This window comes from Molothrus aeneus, chromosome 2 (assembly GCF_037042795.1).
Source record: "Molothrus aeneus isolate 106 chromosome 2, BPBGC_Maene_1.0, whole genome shotgun sequence".
NCBI classification, from domain to species: Eukaryota; Metazoa; Chordata; class Aves; order Passeriformes; family Icteridae; genus Molothrus; species Molothrus aeneus.
The window spans coordinates 100,412,064-100,436,382 of NC_089647.1; the positions used below are offsets into that span (position 1 = coordinate 100,412,064).

At 41.7% G+C, this 24,319-nt stretch overlaps 2 protein-coding genes across 2 annotated transcripts in view; one reads left to right on the plus strand and one right to left on the minus strand.

Moving 5' to 3' along the window:
* Window positions 1–362: 362 nt before the first annotated feature.
* On the minus strand, window positions 363–23,554 carry LOC136571419 (uncharacterized). The gene is made up of 3 exons (XM_066571796.1): window positions 23,002–23,554; window positions 10,708–10,765; window positions 363–3,308 (listed from the first exon to the last, which is right to left on the minus strand). The coding sequence occupies exons 1-3, from the start codon at window positions 23,552–23,554 to the stop codon at window positions 3,206–3,208; spliced, it is 714 nt and encodes a 237-aa protein (XP_066427893.1). The 3' UTR covers window positions 363–3,205.
* Window positions 23,553–24,319, plus strand: part of REPS2 (RALBP1 associated Eps domain containing 2) — a 96,170-nt gene continuing 95,403 nt past the window's right edge. Inside the window, exon 1 of the mRNA XM_066545393.1 lies at window positions 23,553–23,774. Within this exon, the coding sequence (XP_066401490.1) occupies window positions 23,553–23,774 (222 nt within the window). The remainder of the gene's footprint in view (window positions 23,775–24,319) is intronic.

Below are 24,319 nucleotides of genomic sequence, written 5' to 3' on the forward strand. Positions count from 1 at the left end.
CCTGCATCCTCAATTGTATGTGCTGCATCATGCTTCAAATTGCAGATATATTTATAAAGAATTATATTCACTTGTTAATTTTAGCTTGAAGACAGGTATGCTGATATATTATTCTGCAAAGAATTAGCTGGCTTGCTGTTGCTTCTTTCTCTTATACATCATGCAGAAGTGATGGATGTTCTTAGCATAACTCAGCAAGTAGTTATAGGTATTACTGTGAATGACCATCTCAGTCAGAAAATTGTGTAGGGTAAAACAAGTTTGCACAAAAACTCAAAATTGCCCATTGGAAAAGTAAAATAGCAGCCTCAGCACTTACTGTATTCTAACATATTTACTGTCATTGCATAGTCACTGTAGCCTGTTTGGAATAATGCATAATTTTATTAAAACATGTTTACAAGAAAAGCACACTTCATTTTAATTCACTCAGAATTTCTTGAAATGTGACCATGTTTATTTTCCCCACTGCTCATCCAATATTTCTTTTTATTTATCCAGCAATTATCATCTCTCCAGTATCAATCACACCTAACCAATATCCTGCTGTCACAAAAGATCTTGAGCTGTAGCTGTGTCTTGGACATGTTCTCTGTGATGCAGGTTGGGATTTGTCTAATGGCAGCACGTCTCTGATAGTTCACCTCTAAATAGCTGTGACTGTGTTTTATCCTGATGTGCAACATCTGTGTGCTGCACAGCCATGTGCAATTGGCAGCTCTTGCTTTGCATTGAATAAAGAGCATTTATGGCAATGTCAGTACTTAGGGGAAAGCATGACTCACTGGATTATATCCAGCATTGTAGACAAAAACTCCTCTTGCACCTTCTAGGTGGCATTGCTCCCACCACTGGGATGCTGCAGTGGGAACTCATGAGCTGCAGGGTTTGGGTAACTAGCACTGTTTGTCACACTTTCAGCTGACTGCTGTAGATTTTATTGAATTTCATGCTGCAAATGAGAGGAAATCCTATAGCAGGCTTGTGGACTCTCAGTATTCAGGAATATAGAGTGTTTTACCTTTGAAGTGGAATATGTTTATTCTGTAAGAAACAAACCAAGCTTGTTCTCATATGACAAGTCTCTCTTTCACCTCCCAAAGTAGCACTGCACTGAGCTAAGACTAATCCAATCCTGCTAAACACTTTTTTTGTTGCTTGCATGGACATGGGTAATATTCCCTCAACTGGGCTTGCTGGGCTATTTCTGTGCTCTGTGACATTTATTTAGCATTTTCTATGGGTTTGGGTTTTTTTTAATAATTCCATGTAGAATAGCAGGTAGATTATTTGAGAAATAGATATCAATGTTTATATAACTGGCTTGGTACACTTTTATTAATTTTGCACAGAGTACTGAAACTGGTTGAATTACAGAAGAGCAGGGGAATAGTAGTTTTTAACATGTCATCTTATGAAACAGTGCTGCAATATGTGCTGTTTTGCATGCTTTATATTTCCAATATATGTTTTCATTGTTTAATCTGCTGTAGCTCTGCAGCCTCTGGCCTGGACAGGTTATTGCCCATATGTGGAGTTGCAGACCTGTAGGGATATTAAAAGAAATGGCAGAGAATATTTTGCTCAGCAGAAAATACTTTGGCTTTCTGATAGATGTAGCAGATATGCAAATTTTTACAACAAACAATCTATTTTCCTAGAAGTAAAAATGCTTAAATTAATGCCAACAGGGAGATTTTCAATAAAATGGAAGGAGAATTCTGACTTCTGAAGCTTCCAGCACTTGGCTTAATGGAGTTCCTTGTTGCTTGTTGCCTTGGCCTCCCTCTTTGTGATCTTGGAGGAACTTGGGGAGCACGAATTGGGAGTTCCAAGTTTGTGTCTGGGTCATGGGAATCAGAGGAGACTGTAATCCAGACACTGCTGTTTTCAGTTATATGAAAGGAGTCGAGGCAAACTGCTGCTCTCAATGATGTGCCGAAGCACAGGAAAGTCTCAGCCTTTCATGCCAAAGAAGGTGAAAGGGAGTTGTTTATTATAATCCATTTCCTCTTCAGCTTCCACTCTAGGGCTTAAAAGCCTCTGCCAGTATTCAGTGAAGGAAAGTGATCTCTGCTCTTGCCTTCTAATCTTTGGGAATGCCTCTCCCCACCTGAGCTCCCTGGCCTTCTTTTTCAGAGGCTTCTCTGAGGTCACCATATGGTTTCTCTCTGTATTCTTAACTCTTACTCTTTCGAGATTTGAAGCAATTAATAATGGCATTATCTTCAAGGTTTGGGATATCTCAGAGGTGAATCCACTGATACAGGAACCATGCCAAGCTGTTTCAGCTCACTGATCCTGTTTTTGTGGTAATGAAGGTTTTTGTTTATGCTGTTTGATTTACTCAGTCATTATGGCAGAACACCCTCACATGCAGTCTTAGGAAGCTCTAGAGATTTTGATTTTTATATTGTCTTCTTTCCAAGGTTTGAAATACCAAGAACCACAGTCCTGCACAGAGTGTGCATTAATGGACAGGTGTCACACCAGACATCTACGCAGCTTTTTGCTTTGGGAGGCAGAGGCTGGGGCCAGAGGAACTGTGGATTCACAGTGTGGGCATCATGTAAGGGAAGAAGGAACAGTCAGACACATCTGCTGAGACCAGGTTGGTGCCTGTTTGCATTTCTGCAGTCAGTTCTAAAATTGGTGGGTACCCAAGCAAATAAACATTGCTGTTGTTTCTGCTAGTTTCTCGCTGGTGACTTGGCTGAAGTGGTTTAGCTGCAGGTTCAGAAATGAGAGAAACAGGGATAGTGGCATGGCCTTATCATGCCAGTACTTAACACATTCTTATATTCCCTGTGACCAGTTCAATGCTGCTAAAGCCATCTTGCTAAACATTTCAGAGGATATTTTTATGAACAGTTTAAGCCAGTGTAAGACCATAATAATATTATGGTCTCCCCTCTTGCTCACCACTCTTCTGCTCTGCCCAGTGCTAACATTCACGAGGTCAGTGGGGAGCTGAATCAGATCCCCAGGGTAGCTGACTTTTGGGTTTTTTGCAGAGTTGATTTTCAGCCAGATGATCAGACTGAGCATTCTCATTGCATGTCTTCCTGGTTTTAAGCTTAGCACCAAGGGGAGGTCATGGCCACGGGCAAGAGCAGGGTTGGTTCATTCAGGTTCTGGTTTCAGATTAGTTTGCACCAGTTGTGAGATTGCACCATGGGCCATGAAAGTCAATAACTGTAGCACTCTAGTGCTGGTTCAGTGCTAAGTCAGGAGTGTTCAGTTCTGTGAACCACCCAGCTAAGAGTATTGTCTCTGTGCCACTTGTCTGTCTTCTGCAGATGTAGAACCTGAGACAGAAGGTGAAAACTCCATTCACACGCTTTCATTTGCTGACATGGGAGGAAAGCTTTAAAAGTTCTTCTTACTTACTGGTATAAGCAGGATATATAATTAGGACTTTGGTGGGAGACAACTGAGCTAAATACGAGTACAGGAACTCACATTGTCACGGGACACCATTGAGACCTTATTTGACATACATTTAAAATAGTCTTCAAAGGGGTTTCTTTAAAGGAAAAGGGTTTAACAAAATTGCTGCTTTGCTGAGAGACAGCACAACTGGATCAAATTAAATAAAACCTGAATTCTAAAAGCATCTTGTGATTTGAGATACTGCAGAGAGCCTCTTTAAAAGGTATCTGAGGCTAAGCATCCATCAACTGAGGAAATCCCTAGCACTAGGGGCTTTAGAAAAACTTATTCTTTCATATTTTAACTATTACTCCATACAGCTGGAAATCTAATGTAAACAGGGCCTAAGCAACTTGGCCAAAGTAATTTAGGAAATCAGAACTGCTGACTGCTAGTCCTAGCTCAGGTTTCTAGCCCTATGCCCAGAATGCTAATGTTTAGCTTTATTGGTTTGTTTTTCCATGATTCTCTGCTGTGAGGTGCAGTGGGGGAAGAGTAGAGCAGTGATAACTGTTAAGATAACATCTCTGCCCTGTTTCTTAGGAAGGACCTGTTTTCTTGCTGAAGCTTAGGGAGACAAGTATAGATTACATGACAACATATTTCTGTGTGAAAAGTAATTTTTGGCTCTGTCTTACTTTAAAAACCATTGCACATGGGAGGTTAAGGAGGGCGTGAATAACCTCATTTCTTGATGGAGGAGTGACGCAGATGCACTAGGTTGGATGGCAGAATGGCTCTGTTATTAGTGATGTGGTGCTGTAACATCTCCATGCCACAGGCACAGGGCAGCACCTCATTCTGTCAGAGCTCTGCAGACACTGAGGGGAGATGAGGGGAGATGCCAGTCTTTGACCTGAAGATGAATCCTTCTCTTGGATTCTGATAACAAGACAGTTGGGGATACAGGAAGACAGGGCAGTGCAAGGTGGCAATTATTGGTGAGCAAAATAAGCAGTTCTCATGGTTGCAACCTCCCTGGCAGCAAAGGAAATATAGAAAGAGAATTGAAATTTGAATTTGAAAGAGACAGTGTGGCTTTTTGAATACTTGGGGAAGAGCTGTGTCTGGATGAAATAAGCAAGTAAGAAAAAGGGATAGATAACTTTTCAGATAAAACCATGTTCGGGGTTTTTTGTTTTAATTTGGTTACCTCTCAAAGGAGTTGTTTTAGAACCCTGACTGCAAGTCTTGTGGGGTTAATATTAACATTTTAGTTTGGAGCAGCAGTGAACTTGGAAGCAAATCTTGTGATTGCCCCCACTTAGTGCACTTCAGTTTACACTGCAGACAGAGCACTGCTCACTGAATCCTTCATGAGAGAAACTAAATCAGAAATATCTTCCATCTGCCAATGAGGGGGTCAGACAAAAGAAAATCTAAAATTATTAACACCCCCATAAAATATATTTAGCATGGAGTCAAGGTCCTCAAAAACAATTTTTTTACTCTACAGATCCACTTTTATTCATGGTACATGCTAGTGTTAGACATAAAGCACTTTGTTTCTTTGATATTTTTTGTTGAAAGGAATATAACTTTTTGGTAGACTTTCAAGTACTCTTTGCATATATTTCTTAAACATGTTGGTATCTGATCATCTGTAATGCCTCAGTGGCATTTGCTTAGGTAGCATTATATGCTGTGTTTAGTATTTGCAGTGAAATTGCACCAATTTCAGAACAAAGTTTCTGGATTCACAGTAAGCATCTTGTAAGCTAAAATGATGTACTAAAAGTAAATCTTAAATGCCTATTCAGCATTTTGGCAGTGGCACATATGGGAACACAGAGTTAAAGATACTGAAGGTCAGAAATTATGTCTCAGGGGATTTTGACTTGAAATGTGAAAGTTTTAAAAAATATGTTACAGGTTTTAACAGAACATTTGGAAACACTTTTCCCGCTTTCCCATGTGTGGCCATGGAGTCATTCATCAGTCTCTTCTCTCCACTTACTTGGCTCAGCAGTGGAAATATCTAGGGGCAGTATACTGTTGATCTTGTATGTGTTTTATTAAGGCCTAGCATGCTTTCAGATCCCACAGAAGAGTTCAGAAGAGAAATAGTCTGGTAACATGTGGAACACAAGAAATTGAAGTGGGCTGAAATGTGGAAACACTCCTGTCTCCATACACTTAGAGAAAGGGAAGGGAAGAATTTACCACAGGTTGTTAAGGGGCAATGTAGCACATTCTCACAATCAGCCACAGAGAAAAGGAGGGCCCCAGGGAAGTGAAACCTGGTTCTTCCCTCAGACTTTTCCTTGGACTGGTACAGCTACCCACAGCCTCTCCTGTAGGGAGGCATTTGTGTCTCTTAAGGCTTAAGTGTGTAGGAGATGGTGGTCAGAGAGTGTGGACACAGAGCAATTCCAGTTTCATTGGGACTGAACTGCTACAAGAACTAAGGATAATAAATTTCCCCCCTTTCAGCACAAATCCCAGGCACATTTATTTAACAAAGTTTTTGTAATATAATACAGATAAGTAACAACATGGGCACTTAGTAGCAAGGGGGGAAAAAAGGTAATGCCAAAATTGAAAGCACAGAACCCACCTCCAAAGAAGGGATAAAAGAATACAAAACCCCATGTTATGAGAGTCAGGTAACACTTGTAATTCATTCTTAAGACTCAAAAGTGTGCCATGAAGACAATAAAGCTATTTTAATATAATAGAATCCTTGAAATACATTGTATTTAAGTAGCATTTTTCCAAGTAACTGATAATGGAATTTATGTGTTGTTCACATAACAATGCAAAATCAGGTCTGTGTAAAGACCTGTTCTGAGTGGGGTAAGACAGCATGTAATAATATGCCATGATGCCTGGGTTTTTTTCAGACATCAGCTTGCCCCTCGTTTTTCTGGGATAACAGCACCTTAACACGAAGCCTGAAGAAGTGCCAAAGTAGCTACTGTCTCAGAGGAAAGTGAGAAATCAGCTGCTGCCACTGAAATCTTGCAAATGTTGGGCAACAGAACTGGTTTGGGAGTTGGTGCCATACAGGAGGTAAAAGTTTTATTCAGGATTCTCATTTATTTGTGTTTAGAATGCAGCAGGACCTTGATAATGCCTACTAAGTGATCTTACAGCATAAAACAGAGACTACCAGTGGGTCTTTGACCCTTTCTGCTAACAGGATCATGTTCACTTCAGAAATTCTTACTAGCATAGAGAACTTGTGTTAAAAGAGGACAAAAACCAAACCTTTTTTGGCATATGTGTTGCTGCCAAGCAAAGAGAAAAGCAAAATAAGAAACTCCATGAAAATTAATGAATATAATGCATAGCAACTAACATTTGGCTTATTGCATAGAGTAATGCTGAAATAGGCAGAGGGCTTACAGCATTCTGCAAACTAATTTTCTCATGGGTGAGGGCTGGAAGCACCACATATTTGTGCCATCAGCTGGGTGAAGCCATGTCTAACTTACACCAGCAAGTGCTGTGGAGTTCTGTGCAAGTGGGCTATTGGCTATATTTCTAAACTTTTTTGATGGCAGGAAATATCTGGGTTTGTGTGCATGTGCACATTGCTTTGCACCAAAATTGTAATTTTCTCCCCGGAACAAAGCAGATATGGAAAGAACAAGCAAAGAAATGTGGAAAAAACACATCTCTCATAGCTAAAACATACTGTTCACTCTGTTTCTTGTGATGTCCTGTTTGTTTGCTGAAGGGTGAACTGTCAGAGAATTTCTGGGCCATTTTGCTCTACACAGCTGTATGATAATAGCATCTGCACTGACCACACAAATTCAGGATATTGATTTGGAAGACTTTAACAAAGTTACCAGAGCCATAAGCAATCATGCCATATATTTCCATCCAAACTTGTCCAATTTCACTTTCAAAACCATTAACTAAGTTTGACTTGGTGTATATATATTGGAGAATTCCATTTGCCCACAATTTCCCAAACCAGAAATTTCTCAAGGAAGTGTTGTGAGAACAGAATGAGAATTTCTGATCCATTCAGCTCAAGAAAAGAGCATGTCCCCAGCAAAGTATTACATAACTGGAGATACATAGTCCTCACAGGTTGTTAGTGCAACAAAAGGCAGTACAAGACCATAGGTGAGTAGAACATGATTTTAATTTACAATTCCCTAAGTAAGTTGATTTTACCCACTCACACTCTCATGCCCACATATTTACAAGCACTAAGACATGTGCATGCCTGACCAGTTTTGCCAGGATCACCAGTATGCCATGGAAGGCAGCAGCAAATAGCTTTCAGGTCCTCACTACATCTCTTGGGTTCCTCTCTATGGGAGACAACAAATGGGTCTGGACAGGTTTTTAAGCTCTCTAGGCATCAACTGTTATTATGGGACAATATTTTCGCTGAACAACCTTGTTTATTTTATCCTCCATAAATATTCAATAAGATTGCTCCTGTTCTGTTTGCTTCTTCATTTCACATATCTTTATGACTATGGTCTGTCTCAATGCTGAGATTACAGGGAGAGGAATGGCTTTTCCACTGTGCTGCAGCTTTGCTGCTTTGCTCCATTGTTTCTTCCCATGCTGTTGTGGATTTCCACCCTGACCAGTTCCAGTATTTCTGTTACCTACCTTTATACACTCTAATGGCAAGAAAAGCTTTTCCACCTTTTCCTGTAAAGAAACTTGCAGTACATCTGAGCATATTTGGCTGAGGATCCAAGGCTATGGCCCCAGAAAACTTTGAGCTGCATGCCAGATTTGCTCGCAAGTGCATTACCTCAAGGGACATCATTTGAGTGTAACTAATTATCACTCTGCAGTGAAGTCAACTGAACATCTTTTTACATGCCTGGATACCTGCCTTTGACCCCAGGCTACTACTCCTGCTTTCTAACCAGTATTCCTCCTAATATCCCAAAGAAAATGGTGGGTGGGTGTGTCACAACTTATATGAAAATGCAAAGCTTATATGAAGAAATTATACTTTTTATTGTCAAAACTGAAACTCCCCCTCCCCCCAAACCAAGCATTCAAACTCAGTTCTTTCAGCAGGTCACTCAGGGTACAAAAACATTTTAATGATGACTAATGTAAGCCTTGCAAATACATATTTCAAGCTGTTTCTTCTTGCTGCATATACTCAGGGGTGCAGATGTGTTGTGTTAGGTCAGCTGCAGAATAAAATGGAACCGTTCATGCATTTTCCCAAGTTCTCCATTGTTAGTGCACATGAAGAAATTTTAGTAAAGACCTTTTTAAAATCTATACTTCATTATTTTCTCCTAAGATTAGGCACACTAGGGTTTGACACTTTTTCAGTTATTACGAGTTATTGACCGTTTCAAACTGGCATTGATTGTCTCTGAAAATAAAGAGTATTCAGTTCAATTGCAATAAATTTTAGTCACAAGACAGGAATTGCCAATATAAGAGATTTACCTCTGAAAGATAACCTGATGGAAAATGTTTTGTCATCTGGAATATGGGATTTGTTCTCCTGGCTTGAATCAGTCTAGTGGAGCTCTGTCTCAACAAATGCATCTAGCCAAATAATGAGGACTGTGGAGCCAAAGGGAGTAGTTTTTCTTTTATGATTCTTAGAAAGGTTTGGTTTATTTGACTAGATTTATTTAAGTGGCTTGCAAGCAATTAGGAGTCACTAAAATTACACAGCACTTAGAAAATGTTTGTGCAGTAACTAACTTGGTGATCAGCTGAAGAGTTTAACTCTGCATTTATTCCCTTTGGTTTTGCAGAATTGTAGCTTAGGTCTTGGAAACACATTCAGTGAAGAAATAGCTGCAAAAATATAAATTGTTATTGACCAACTCTTTGTTGTTCTCCTGCCAGAGGTGAGCACAGCCACATTTTCAATGTCCTCCCTTTTGGAATCAGTAGAGCAAAATGATCCTTTAGCCACTTTACTGTGAAATCTAGTAGTTTAGTAACAGAACCCAAATAACTGTGAGGCAGCTGATTCTGAGCTGCTAGATTTCATATGATATTGGCTTAGAATCACATAAATGTTACTTGTAAGAGATTTGGAAAATGTAACCGGGTCTGGGCAGTGAGAGAAGTAAGGATTGGCAGCCTCTTAAATCACTGCAACTGCTTCTAAAATGAAAAAGCACAAAAGCCTTGGAATTCTAATCTGCCATCCCAGTAATTTCCGTACCACAGCTTTTTGTCATCCCTTACAAACCCCTTGGAAATGGTGATAAGGATGTTCAGAATAGAGATGATGCTCATGTACATCAGTTCCAGAAGTATGGCAATTAGTCACTCAGGAGATAGTTTACTGAGAAGTTTCTCTTTTCCACCATATGAAAAAGGAGATACTATTTGATTTTTGCCTTGAAATGCAGCTTTCAAAATACTGAATTAGAAATTCTGCATGAAGAATGAAAGGCTAGAAGTTCACTGACCTAAAATTTAACAGATGTTATGTTTTTGTCCCTAAATTGTCAGTTGTCCTCAATGAGAGGTAAAAGAATGTGTAAAGTTCTCACTAGAATTTAATAAATTGTAATTGCTAGCATGCTAGGACTATGAAACATCTTCACAGAAATGCAGCTAGGAGCAAAAAAGAGTACCAGACTAAAGAAGCTTTGAGGTTCAGTGAAAAAATGAGGTGCTCTGTTTCCCATTCAGCACTGTTTATGCACAGCATAAAAGCCACAGAAAACTGAGGAGAAAAACTCTGAAAAGACCAGCAGTTATCTTCCACTGTATTTTTAGCACGGGATCATAGCCAGACAGCATCAATCAGCAGCCTCCCATAGTGTTCCTTGCTTCAGCCAGACAATCTGAAAGCCCAAGAAATGACTTTGCACTTGTGCTTGTACCAAGCAAGCTGCAGGAGGCTTTCCATCCTTGCTTAGCACAGTCAGTGGTACTAAGAGCTGTATTTGTCAACAGCTTTGTATTGCTCTCAGTATCATGCCAGTTATCCTTGCTCCTGAGGTTTCTGCTGGCAGCACTGTCCATGCTAATGCTGCTAACAGCACTGCAGCTGAATCACTGAGAACAAAATTCTTCACAGTGCACCAAACTCAGGCTGACTCAAAATAGCAGTGATGCACTGTCATCAAAAAGTACCTGCAAGTAGAAGAGCTCTCATTAAAGCTGGTCAAAACCTTCCCAGTGGGATCAGCTCTGCTTCTTGTATCTAGCTGGGGTAGACAGTAAATTTATCTTTCTAATAGAGTAGTTTTGTCTAGAAGGCTGCAGCTATTTGCAGTGTTCACAAATACACACAGTTGAGGGTGGAAATGTGTAAAAAAACATTAGTGGGAGATTTTTAGTGATACTCAGAGTACTCACCTTTCCTTCACCAGCTGCGAGGTCATGGTCAGGTCACAGATCTCATGGCATCTCTTCCCTAAGGCAGAGACAGAGGTATAACCTAAGGAGATGTACTGAAGGTAGCTCGAGACTAGCTAAAGAGACAATAGGAGATGATACACATGGGTCAGTAAAGGCCCCAAAGCTCATTTAAAAATTCGGATAAACATTCGGTGTGCTGGCCACCCTGAGATGCTGCAGCATCTTTCTCCAAACCACCTGCCCATAAGTTCATTCTGGAGTGTCTCTGCAGGCTGCAGTCACACACTGATTGCAGCATGGACACATCCTCAGTACTTCTAGTGGTCAAGCTCTCTACACAGGGGTGACTGGAAATCAGAAAGTATTTTTTAACATGGATTTTTTTTTTCCTCTGCCCAGGGGACTCTACTGACACAAGATTATTCTCAAATGGTGTGTGGAATAACAGTGCATTTTCCTGCATTAGTATATTCAGCTTTTCTACTGAGTAATACACTAACATGAACAAACATTCCTGATGCTGTAGTAGTAGTTCTGCACACATAGAATCCCTCTGCAGAACTAGCCTGTAAATTCTCCCTCTTTTTTACTCCAGTCTTGTTTGCAGGTTCCCTGGTTGGAAGGAGGGTAGTTCACTGTTATTTCTAGACCAGCTCCCCAAAACATTTTAAATACCTTGATACGGCTTCCTCCACATATCTCCCTCTTGAGACACCTTGACTGAAGGCCTGTGCCCCTTCTGCCGGTTATTCAGTATCTTCTTTGCTGTAAGCCTGTCCCAGCTTTTCTGTCTGTGCAATTTATTAAATGCAATGTTTAGCACCTGATTAAGACATTTGCCTGCTCCCTCACACCTGCCAACAGTAACATTTACGTGCTGTGTGAGCTTTAGGGGCTTGCTTGAAAGCTGAGATGTTACTGGATCTGAGCAGGCAGGTATTTTGGAGAAGAGCTGCAGGCTCTAGCCTTGCTTCAGATCCCTGCAGCCTTCTCTACCAACAGAGAAAGACTCCATGCTTCCATCCACATCCAGAGCTAGATTGGCACTCTTACTCTGCAGCAATTAACCACAGTGGCATCTCTTATGGTTCTGCCAGTGAGACAGCACAAGGATGTGCCTGCAGCTTATGCTCTGCCTCAGATGTGTGTGTGAGGAAGAATGCCAAGGATCTGGCTAGATCCTAACAAAGCCATGCTCCAGCAGGTGCTTGCAACCCACAGATAAGGTGCAGAACCACCCCAGGACGCTGGCCCTGCTGAGCCAGCTCTGGGGGGGAACCCCAGGCACCCCTCAGGAACACTTAGGAGGGTGTCCAGCACCACCTCATATTAAAAAATGGATAAAACACCTTGTATGCTGCAGTAGGCAATTTTAGCCATATGTGTAAATAGGTATAATCTGTTCTTTTTCACTGGCCACAAGCATTTGTAATCTATAAACCTGCTGAATTTTTTTTCACTTTGCATTATTTTCCGGAGTACTGAACTCAAGTGATTTTTGTATTGAAATTATTTAAAGGGTAATAATAAACAAAAAGTTTAAAAAAAATATATTGACAATAAATTCCACCTTTCTGTCAATCATCATTCTCTGGGGTCTCAAATGGAAACAACATTGCCTTCCTCCCCAGACCCTCTAGCTGCCCTTGACAGGAGGCAATTTTATTTAATGGAGACACCCATACTTCAGTATAAAGGTGTCAAGTGAATTATTCATGAGCTCCTTTGTCTCCAAAGCATTCCAGCTGCTTCATCTCATTGTAAAATTGTAAAAGAAAATTAAAGTTTTTTTGTGAAAGTGCAGCTGTTGCTTTCAAAAGCATCTGTTTACCAACTATTACTGGGAGGCAGTAATATCCTCAGCTTTTGCTGTTAAGTAGCAGAAGTAAAAGACCAACAGAATTGGGCAAACAGATGACACTGGAGAGAAAGGAGCACAACTGATAACATCAGCACCGTGAGGAAATCAATATTCAGATATTTTTATGTGCTTCATGTTAAGCAATTAATATCTTGAACAGTATTGAAAAAAAGGAAGAAGCTGAGCTTTTTTCCCCTCTGTATTCCCTTTTCTCTTAACATATGACTTTTCTCTTAACATATGACTTCTCTTAACATATAACATATGACACATTCCTCACTGTGAGGAATTTTGTTACAGACCAGCCCTGTCATTAGTGCAGTAGGGTGATAGGGATCTTTACTCCTGAGGAAACCAATACAGTCAGCAGGGCCATAGGTAAACACAACAGTCTGCATTTCATCTGATTTCAGAGCTGAGATCCACGTGGGCTCATTCAATTACAGAGTAGAATTCCCTCCAGCAGCCATGGGCCTTATTCTTGCCTCATTGGCTACATAGTTACTTAAATTTGCACAGATGTGTAAAAGTGTTGCAAAAGAAAAGATAATTTTTTTTCTTGGTGATGTTTTAGTACTGCAGAAGTAGAAGCAAGCTGTATTATGAAATATGGCTAAAAATTCACCATACCCTTAGAAGTCAGACCAGACTGCATAATCTGTGCCTGTGAATATTTGTACAGAGTAAGGCCACATCTACCACGTTGCAGATAATCTGGTAAATGCCATCACTATTTAGCAAGTATGGCTGAAAATTAAGGAACTTATTTTACCTTTCACTTTTCAGCTTTTGTGCCCATAAAAGGCTAAAAATAACATTGTGTAGGCTTCTTGCTTGTGATATTTCCTAATTGTGGGGCACTTTATTTCTTAAACTCAATATTTTTTTTTATAAGACGTTTTATCTAGAACAATCCTAATACAATGGCATCTATCATCAGATATAATTTTCAGTTATCAAACCAAAGTAATGTTTAAAAATGTGATCATAATCTTAAAGGTTTGAACATAAAGATAAGAAAATATATATTCATAAAAAAAATTACTCTCTTCAGTGGGGAAGTAGATTTCAATTACTCTTAATTAATTCTGGTTCTGCTGAGATTGGTATCTGGTTTAATATAGCTGCCTTGCCAACTGCATGCTACTTTCTTCCTCCTGAGCATGAAGATTTTTCTCAGTATTCATTTAGCAGATAATATAGGGTTTGGCTACTAGCTGCTGTGGCAGCTACAGTGCTTTCTCTCCCTGTAGCATAGAAGGCTGAATTTCACAGATGATCCAGAGAAGCTACAAGCAAGTGCTTTTGGAATTTGAGCAATACATATCTGGCCAGGACAGAACTTCAGGAAAGGCAAGAGGGATCAACAAGCTGATTCTTTTCCATCAGTAACCACAGAACTGCAGAAAGCAAGAAAAAAAACCCTGAAAGTTCTACTAAGGAATTAGAAAATATTTCAATAATGTTATGAGATTGCCATGCACTGGCTTGAGTGATTGCTGCAAATAAAATCTAATGCTGACATTGTCAAGCCTTCAGAAGAGAAGAACTTTTTTTAACTAAAAAAGTTCTGTCCTGGCCTTTTTTAACTAAAAAAGTTGGTTGGTTTGGCTTGATTTTTTTTTTTTTTTTTACATTAGGAATGCTGATAATTAAATTACTTTCCATTTTCATATCTCTGATACGTTTTCTCAGGATAAGATAATTGGATTTTTCTGAATCTATAAGATCAAAGATTACTAGAGCTGACATTAAAAAATCCAGAAAGGAGAATCTGTCCTTCTTGCAGACTTCAGCATCTATAATATTTATCACAGGGTTTTGGTTTGTAACTACTGCAAGCAGCAGACTCTCTGAACATCTGTTCACTGAATGTCCCAGAAGGACTGGTTTTCTATTGTGAATTTCAAGCATCTTTGATATTACCCTGCAATACCATAATCTTTTCTCTCCTTGCTGAAATGTTTTTAATGTGGATATCTTAGAAGAAATATGTCTGAAAGCTGATAATTGCCTATATGTTTTTTTAATTCCTATACATTTTTTAAATATTGAAGGATTTTGCAGAACTTACACCCAGTCATCCTGCTTAGCTATTTTTTTTAGCTTTCCCTTTTGTTTGTATTTAATTTTCTTTCCATCCCATTTCTTATAACTGGAAAAGTTGTTTGACTTTTTAGATGATGACTTTCATTTACATGCCTGCTCAGGATGCTCTGTTCCATGAAAGCCTCAACGACAATTCACCAAAATAGAAAATCCTACTGAGATCAGGCCTCATCTGGCATGGTCATTTATTACGAATCTACTGCAGTGATATCTCTCTTACAGTAAATTTTTAGGCCATTAAACAGCACATGCTTAATTTAGCAGCTGTGTCCAGTCCTGTGTAAATTCAGTATTCTTTCATGGATCTTAAAGGTAAGCATGTACAAAAAGATCTTGCTCTCAGGGATTACCTGACTGTGTTTGGGTACCAAGAGTTACCACCAGAAACACTCAGTTATGCTACAAAGCACAGTAAAATTTCCCTCCCCCTGCAATTCCCCCCCATCCCATACTCTGGTTTTGACTGTAGATATTCATATTTTATGAAATTATTCATATTGGTTTATTCCAATATCGCTAGTTAATAAATACAATACTGACAGTATAAATATAGCATTGACAGCTACTCTCTTCTAGAAATAAGTAGACTCTTTTGTAACTATATAAGAACATAAACCTGCATCTTATTCATAACACTGTATTTTATTTACCTTGAAAGACAAAAAAACAAACAAACAAAACCCAAAACCAAAACTTTGCAAAAAAACCCCACAACCTTCCCACCAAAAAACCAACTAACCATCAAAAAACCAAACACCCCAAAAACCAAAACCAAAAAACCCAAACCAGGATATCTGAACAATTCTTACTCCCTCAAATTAACTACATGGCATGTTCATCAAATTATAATCAACACATGAGAAATATTCCTCCCTTCAAATATGCACAGTTTTAGAGAAGGCAAGTCTTGCCAAATGTTTATTCTTTAAACTAAGTGCAAAGTACAACAGTGTTCAGAAATATAACTGTTCAAAAATGCTTGTCTGCTTGCTAGGAAGGAGGGTACATAATCACTACAAACCCAGGGATTCCAGGAGCAAGGGCTTTGCTTTTGGGCCATCCTAGTTTGAAATGCTTCACCTGTGGCTTCAGCAGATCCCTTTGAGGTTTCTGCAAGGCTACAAGACATGGACACTTTTAATAGCTTGATAAAGCAAAACCGCCAGACATCTGTGGAAGGTTTAATGTAGAATGGCAATCTTTTGTAAAACCTTTTGTCTCTAGCTGTGCTTTTCCAGGACAGAACTAATCCTGAATTTCACTGCAGTGTTCCTGCGCCTGAACAGAAGGGATTGAAATATTAGTTATGAGCAGAATTGGAATGGTATTGTAGGAAATATTTGTAAACATCTAACTGACCAAGCATGAGAGAGTAGCTACACATCCTGTGGCCCAATTCCAATTGTTTTTCTAATATTAGGGCCAGGAGCAGTTGATGTACCACACCCAGAGTAGTAAACAGGAAAGGCTGCATCTATTGCTTTGTCCTGCAGTGCTTCATGACAAGGGGAGACACAGGATATGTCCAGGCAGACCCATGCATGCAAACCTGAGCTCTTCAGTGCCAATGCTCAGACAGGAGGCAGGTTGAACCAGTGAAGAGAGCTTAAACTCTGCCTATGCAGAGATGTCTTTCTTTTTTTTCCCTTTTTTTTCCTTTTTTTTATATTTGATCCCCTTCACCCTTTCAGAACATCTCAATGCCCAATAATCTCACAAGAGATTAACTATATCTCACAGGAGATTGCCTGTATCTCACAAGACTGCAGTATGATTGGAAAATGTTTCACTTTACTGCTACTCAAGAATCTGCAGGGTTGCACAGCAAATGTAGCAAAGGTAGGAGCAGTACCGCACTTTTCTGAGTCTCACTGAGATACACTCCTCAATCACAAGACTAATTTCTCTTTCTTGCACACACCTTTCTTTACCATGATGAGATTCAATATCTCATCTCTGTACTGAATAATAATATGTCAGCTGTCAACTGCCTGGAATTTTTACACTGAAAAAATGATGTATGACAAAACAAATAGTACTCTAACAATATTTAGTCTTTGCCAATCAAATACTGGCAATATGAACACATGTAACTAAAAATATATGATTTTTATAATAGCACAAAAAGTGCTCAATAGCACAAAAAGTGTATATGCACAGACCAGCCTTTATTTCAGGCCTGATTCTATTCCTGTTTTAAATTGTGGCTTTAGATACCTCAATATCAAATCTGTGAAAGACTTTAAATATATTGCAAAGAATAGAAGCCATTTCTTTTCTCACATTACTGGAAATTAAGAATACATTCAGTGAAGTTGCTCCAGAGCTAAGAAGCAAGTACCCTGTGGGTTAGCCACCCCTATTCCTTCCTGGGGTCTGTGAGCAGGAGACATAGTTTGAAGACAGATTTGAGGAGACCATCATGCTCTATTCTGCAAGAGGCTCCCAGGGGAAAGCTGTTCCTGTGACCGTGCCATAAACCATTTGTGCTCTGTCTTCACTGTGGCCCAGGTCAAGCTGTGTAATCCTTGTGGGACCTCTTGTGTTCAACTCTGCAGCTCAGCCTTCCACATGGGAGAGAGGTGCTGAATTACCTCTGTGCTACCTTCCCCTGCTTGCTGGCTGCTGACCATGAGCAGCTGGTGATGTTTGGGCTGGCAGTGACACTGAGAGGCCAGCTATGGTCTGTGTTATTTTTCCTGTGTATCTCCTGTTTGTGGCCTCAGGGGCTCTGACTGTCCCTGCTATGGGAGGGCTTTACTAGAAAACGAGAAGATCTCCTGTGCTGCTGAGAAAAAAAGCCTGATCCAAACTAACACCACTCAGGTCTCTCAGGTTTCTTATCTTTGAAAACAATATCCCAAGTATCTGTTGTGAACTTAGAGGGGAGGGAGAAGGGAAAGGAGGTTCCTACATGACAGTGGTTCTGCAGCAGGGCTGTGGCTGGCACATCTTGGGGCCGTTCCACCATCCCATCCATGCTCCTGAGCCCTGCCCCACTGCCCTGCACCAGGCACAGCTGCCCAGCTCCCACAAACCCCAACTTGTGAGAGCTTCTGAGGAGGAGTGAGGCCAGGGCATGGTGCTGCAGGTGAGGGAGATGCAGCTCTGGCTGCTGGGGAATATGAACCGCTGTGGCTTTCTCCGTCTTGGCACGTGGGATTTGGGAGCTGGAGCTGCTATCACATTGCAGCACTGGCTGCTGTTACCGTGCCTTTGGCATGAAGAGCCATGCAGTGACAGTACAGCCCTTCTCAGGCTGATGATGAATGAAAAGCTTTGCCATGTGCAGGTTACAAGCTCTACAGCACAGTGCACACTCCTGCTGAAAGGCTTCCCTCGATACTTCCTGCAGCTGCAACGGCACTGTTGTAGCTGGTTTTGGTCTGGGAAAATTAGTCATAAATAGAATTTATTGTTGGTTTATCTCCACTGTCTGTACTAACAGCAGAAGCCAGAGTGAATTGCAGCTGATTTGTTCATGGTTTATATTGAGTTCATGAATTAACTGAAGGATTAGGTGGACCACTTGCTATGTTAAAATGTAACCAGGAAAATGGCATAAGGGCATATAGTATTTGCCCAAAAGAGAACATATTTAGGTCAAAACTACATAGGAAACTTGAGACTGCAGTAGCAGTACTGAAAACCCTTTATGGTCAATAGGTTATTTGATAACAGAACACTTACTAGAGTTTGTTTCCAAGTCTGAAGGTGAAATTTTGAGTGGCACATTAGCTGTAGGACACAGATGAGTAAATGTACAGTGACTTTTTTTTTACTTGCTATTTCTTCAAATGGAAAATATGCATTTTGCTTTGCATTAATGGCTTCATTGCAGTGATTAATGTCTCTGTGCATTTCTGTGATTATTTTTCACTTAGGAGTGTGGTTACCAGTAATGGGTAGTTAAAAGAAACAAGCAATGGTACATGAACTGCCACACAAAGCACTAAGAGATTTTCTTTAATTATCACCTGTGTCTTACAACAGCCCCTTCCGCCTAACATGTGTTGCTCTCCTTGTCCATGAAAATAGAGCTAACTTTCAGAATATATTGCAAGCTGTACATTTTGTGTTTATGGGAGAAGACATTAATAAATTCTTATTTTACTTTATACATTTACTTATTTTAATTTTTTTTTCTGCGTGGGTCTTATGGGATTACATAGATTTTCCCCTGGCAGCATTTCTTGGTTCAGGCATTCAAGTGTCTGATGATAGGACCTTTGGGAATGATCACCCTGCAAAGTAAGGTTTGTTGTGTTTTGGGTGAAACCTGGTGTTCCAATAGTGGCTGAAGGCTTTGTGAATTTCCTAAGTTGAAGGACAAATGATAGAGGAACAACGTGTTTTAGTGCTTGGTTTGTTGAGTGACCTTTTGCTTCTGCAGAATACAAAAGTAAGTGGATATTTCAAAACTAAAACTAAACTAAAAACAAACACGCACCTAAATTGTTTTTCAATTTCACATGAAGCCATTATTTTAAAAGAAGTAAACTGGAGGCACTGTGGTGGAAATCAATGGAAATGTGGCTGTGCTTTCCTGAAAAGCACTGTACTTTTTTGACCTTGCTCTTACAAAGATGTGTGCATGGGCTTTGCCTTCTGCAACTAAAGCTCATACTATATGCATTAATCTTCATAAAAGGACTTTATAAAAAGACTCTCTAAACACAACTAGTTGTAATATCATTTTAAGTTACAAAACTTTCCTGGAACCAAGAAACTTTACATACCAGTAAATCAAAACAATTCAAGTATTTATTGTTTGCTAGAAAAAATAATGTCAGTTATGTAAACTGGATTGAAATTTGACTTATGAAAGTATGGCTTAGATCTGTGTGTGGTCCTCTTCCCCTCCTTTCCTCCTCTCCTCCCAACTAATTAATATATGGAGATTTATAAAATATTTTGTGACACAAACTCTAATTCTCCATTATGTACTCATTTGCTTACAGAAAACAAACAACATGCCAGGAATTGCATCTTCCACAATGTGAAATTTATGATGTCATCTAATTTTTGAAAACAATGAATTGGTCAGAGTAGAAAACAGTTACTATTTCTTAGTCTATTTCATGCATTAAAAGTGTTAACAAGCTGGAGAATAGGGAATCAAATTGTACAGTTCATTAAGCATTTCTCTTGTTTTTCTTAGAAAGAGGGTCTCTTCATGTAAGCAACAATGCAAAGAAGAATATAAGTATTTGCATGCTGAATCTATACACCAAACAGCAGGCTTGGCAAGTATATTCCAAGCATGTCTGATACCAAGGTCAGGAAACATGCCCCACCAGTTGCTTGCCATCAAAGTCTTCTTTGATTTTGCAAAGAAAGTAAATAAAAAGAATTGTTATGAGGAATAGTGGGTGAGATTAACTTGAGCTGGTTTGGGAAAAGCTAAATCACAGTTTTCCAGCCAACCATTTGCATGAGTTTGCAAAGCTTTACTTGGCGATATATGGAGTGTTTCCATTGTCAGCTGGAATGCAGATCTCTTGCCTTTTGAGCCCGGACAAGTCTGACATGATCTCAACCCTAAGACTTGTGAAATAACACATGACTTTGACACTGCTGACAAAGGAGTAATAAAGAGGAATTTGAGTGACTTGTGTTTGGTTGTACTGCTCAAATAAAAATTCCCAGGATCTCCTAAATACTAAAATATTGGGAGATTTTTTTTACTGGAGGTTAGGTTTTATATCACGACAACTTATACCAATTTATATCCTGAACAAAAATATACCTATCATCGATATTACTGTTATTTCCATTAGCACATCTTTGGAAGTAGTATTTGTTTTGGTTGGGTTTTTTTTACTATGACCTCTGTCTCCCTCCCACACGTGATCACAGAATTGTTTGCAGGACTGCTGCTGGCTGACTTCAGAGTAAGTAATTGCATTACTAGTTGGGTGGGGAGGGAGGAAAGGAGGACCACACACAGATCTAAGCCATAGTTTGATAAGTCAGCTTTCAATTCAGTTTATATTACTATTTTTTCCAGCAAAAAATACTTGGATTGTTCAGATTCTGATACTGACATGCAGCATTTCTTAGTTGTAGGGAAGCTTTTTAACCTGTAGTGATGTCACAACTTCCATGTAAACAGGAAGGCTGAGTATCTCTTCCTAAGATATTTGTATGGCTTTTGTTATCATTAAGTGCCTCTTAGTCTGAACTAATGTACCCTCACAAGAACTTTAAGGCACACAAAGGCCATAAATGTCAATGCACAGGGTGCACTGGACTGTACAGAAAGCGGCTCTGGCACATGGGGTGGGTTGGAACTCCCCATAAGGAGAGGGTGCAGCAGAGTAAATTGGTGTGGTTGGCACTGCTGAGAGCAGAACACCTGCAGGGAGCAGGCAGACACCTGAGCACCCACCCCCTGTATTTCCCAAAGGGGAGCAGGGGTGGTCAGCTCACACCAGGTGCACCTCTGGGCTCACACACACCTTGCAGGCACGAGAGGCATGGAGCTCCTGGCCTCCCCCCTCAGCTTAGGGTGGTTCTCTTCTTTCATGTCCTGGAGACAACATGTTGGAGATAACAACACTGGGGTAGACTGGTTGTGAACACAGCCACTGTGTAACTTCTGATGAGAGTGGGCTGTACGGAGAGAGGAATGCAAGTTTTAAAGGTCAAGGAAGAAGAGAAAAATGTCCAAAGGAGAAAAAAAAGCAGCTGTGTGTGTTGGCAGTAAGAGGTGTGGCTGGTGAAACAGACTATTGTGTTCTGGACAGTGTGTGTTTCCAAAATCTTCCTGCCAGGTTCCACCTTAGAAAAACTTTGAAGAATTAGCTAATACATCAACCAAGATCAAAAGGTGTCTGCTAGAGTGTTGGCAAAGTGTGTACTCGTTATGATGAGACATCACAAGTATTGAGCTGGTCAGTTACAAAGGAGCATTTTCAGGCACAGAAAAAAGCAATTAGCACAAACTATTCACAGTGTTTTCTTTTGCTTGTCAGGATAACATCTCTCCTGTTCAAGTTCACGTGGAAGCCAGCTGTTCTTCCATAAGCTAGGTTGAAGATATTTTATCATGAGTCATATAGTTAAATATGGCAATAGTTAGGTATGGTCCTACATCCTCTCCACATGGTTGGCACCATTTCCTCAGAGCAGCACCCTGTACCTGGCTGGAGATACAGGAAAAGGCCAGTGACACCTCAGGACTCTCCAGGTGATGTTCCTTGCAGTCAGGGGGTCATTCACTCCCTGCTCTGCAGAGCCTTATCAAAAGGACTTGCTTAATTTTTTTTAGCTACTACAGGTATTTGCCACTTTAAGTTGGGCTACAAGATTCAGTTGCTGAAATTATCTTGCTGTCCTGCATAACAATATGTTTTAAAATGAGAAAATACCATGACAATCACTGTCCCTAAAAGAGAAAAGATTTCTCCATAAAACTCTATCCTTAAAACACATGTATCAATTATTCACCTGCTAATAGCTGTATCTAACAACCCATTCAGCTTTCCAGACACTGAGAAGGGGAACAGATCTTCAATTTGGATTAGAGGAATTAAGAGTTTGCATGTTTTGTGCAAGTGAGAAGGAGGCACAGATACATGGTGTGAAGATAATAAAAGTAGCTTAAAAAAGATTTTAAAAAGAGGTAACAATGTTTGGTTTACAAGAACAGAAGTGACAAGCTAGCAATTTTATTTTTGACTTTACAGACCATAAATTGAACTCATTTTTAGTAAAAATGTTATGTAAGACTATTACATTTGGATTTTTTTTTCCTGAATTAATAGTAAAGAAGCATATAAAAATTAAACCACATTGACTTCCCAAATGTTTTGCATTCAGGAACACAGCTAACACAGCTGGCCTGACATTGCTAATGGTACATGACAGAAACAAACAGGAGGCAGTCTGATTTCTCCTGGGCCAGGACATGTCTATGCACCAAAGCTGCCGTGAAGAGAACTTGTTGCCTCCTCTGTGGGTCACAGATATTTACAAGGATCACCTTGTAAATATCTGTGATTAGCTTATTCCTTGAAATTCCCTAAAGAACTGCTGGGAAGAAAGGCTGCAAAAAACAGTATGAGACACACAAACAACCTCCTGGCTGAGATGTCCCCAGCCCTCTCACCTCGCTGGTGAGCTGCCTGACTTTTGAGGTGTTGCTCGACCCGTAAAGGGAACATTTACAGTGCCACTGCTGACAAAGGAGTAATAAAGAGGAATCTCGTCTCCATGAACAAGGGGCTCTTTGCCCTTCACGTTAAGCAAAACCTAGAGAGAGAACACGGTGAGATGCTTCTCTATCGAACCGTCATGGCTAATCGATTAGGACTCACTGCAGGGTATCGAATGATGCCATTTCTTTTCTGGGTGCCCACGAGGCACGTTCAGCAGCAGGTGGTACTTGAAAACGCTCCTGGTGTGAGGGATGCCCCGTCCCTGGCAGAGTCCAAGGCCACGCTGGATGGGACACTGAGCAGCCTGGTCCAGCGGGAGGTGTCCCTGCCCGCGGCAGGGAGGTGGGAACGAGACGTTCTTTAAGGTCCCTTCCAATCCAAGCCATTCTGTGATTGCACGATCTGCGGAGAAGCCCGTGTGCTGCTGAGCGCCGCGAGGGCCGTCCCGCAGCGGGGCAGGAGCGGGAGGCCGGCAGCGCAGGCGGCAGCCGGAGGGGCCGCGGGAGGGCAGAGGCGGGGCCGGCCGGGGCACTGCGGAGCCGGCGCGGCGCTCACCGGGCGGGGACTGCACCTTCGCCGCCGCAGCGCGGCGCCGCCCCCGGCCCCGCCACACCTCCCGCCCCCCCGCCCGTCCCCCCGGCCGTCCCCCCGCTCCCCGGCGGCGCGGCACCCGCTGCCCGCCCGAACGGCTCTGCCTGCGCCGCCCCGCCATGGAGCAGGGGCCGGCGGGGGGCTCCGGCCCCGCTGCTGCTGCTGCCGCCGCTGCCGCCGCCGGCAGCGGGGGTCTGCTGCTGCCCCTGAGCGAGACCGAGCAGCAGCGCTACTCCGAGCTCTTCTCGCGGTGCTGCCCGCCCCCAGAGGCGGCCGCCGGGGGGAGCAGCGTGGGCGAGCTGTTCCGGGCCTCCCAGCTGCCCCCGGACACGCTGCACCAGGTGGGTCCGGGGCTCTCCGGTCCGGCTCCCCCCGGAGCTGCGGGGCGCGGGCGGTTTGGGGGGTGCGGGACGGGACCCGCTCCCGCAGCCCTTCGGGCGAGGGGCTGGCGCTGCCTCCGCCGCGAAGTTGGGGGCTGCGGGCGGGCCGGTGCCCTGCGCTGCCCGCGGGACCGGGACGAGGTACAGCCCCGTCGGCGGCGGGGCAGAGCGGAGCGGGGCCGGTCCGGTCCGTGCGCCGATGCTGGGGCTGCTCCGTGCCCGCCTGCCTCCTCCACACAGGCGCTGGCAGTGCCGGTGCAGCGCTCCGCGGTTCTGAGGGCTTCTGAGGGCCGGCCGTGCCCCTCGGTGCCGCCTTGTGCCGGGCTGCGCTCCCGCGGGCTCCGGGCGGGCTCTCCCTGTCAGGTCGGTGGTGCCGTCGCCTTTCTCAAAACGGCCCCGAAAGTCATAAAAGCAGTTGTATGAAAGGACGTGCCATGTGCTAAATTTCTGGTTTACCACTGAGGGTTTTTTCCTAAATGTTGTTTCAGTGGATAAAAACTCCGCGG

Bases quoted from the DNA above. Each gene is read 5' to 3' on its own strand.
- LOC136571419 (XM_066571796.1), bottom strand. From the start codon at position 23,554: ATGGCGGGGCGGCGCAGGCAGAGCCGTTCGGGCGGGCAGCGGGTGCCG. The intron at 10,766-23,001 runs GTGAGTCCTAAT...TCTCTGCCTTAG, and splicing joins GCATCATTCGATACCCTGCA to GGAAGAGATGCCATGAGATC. The intron at 3,309-10,707 runs GTGAGTACTCTG...CTTCTGTCTCAG, and splicing joins TCGCAGCTGGTGAAGGAAAG to GTTCTACATCTGCAGAAGAC.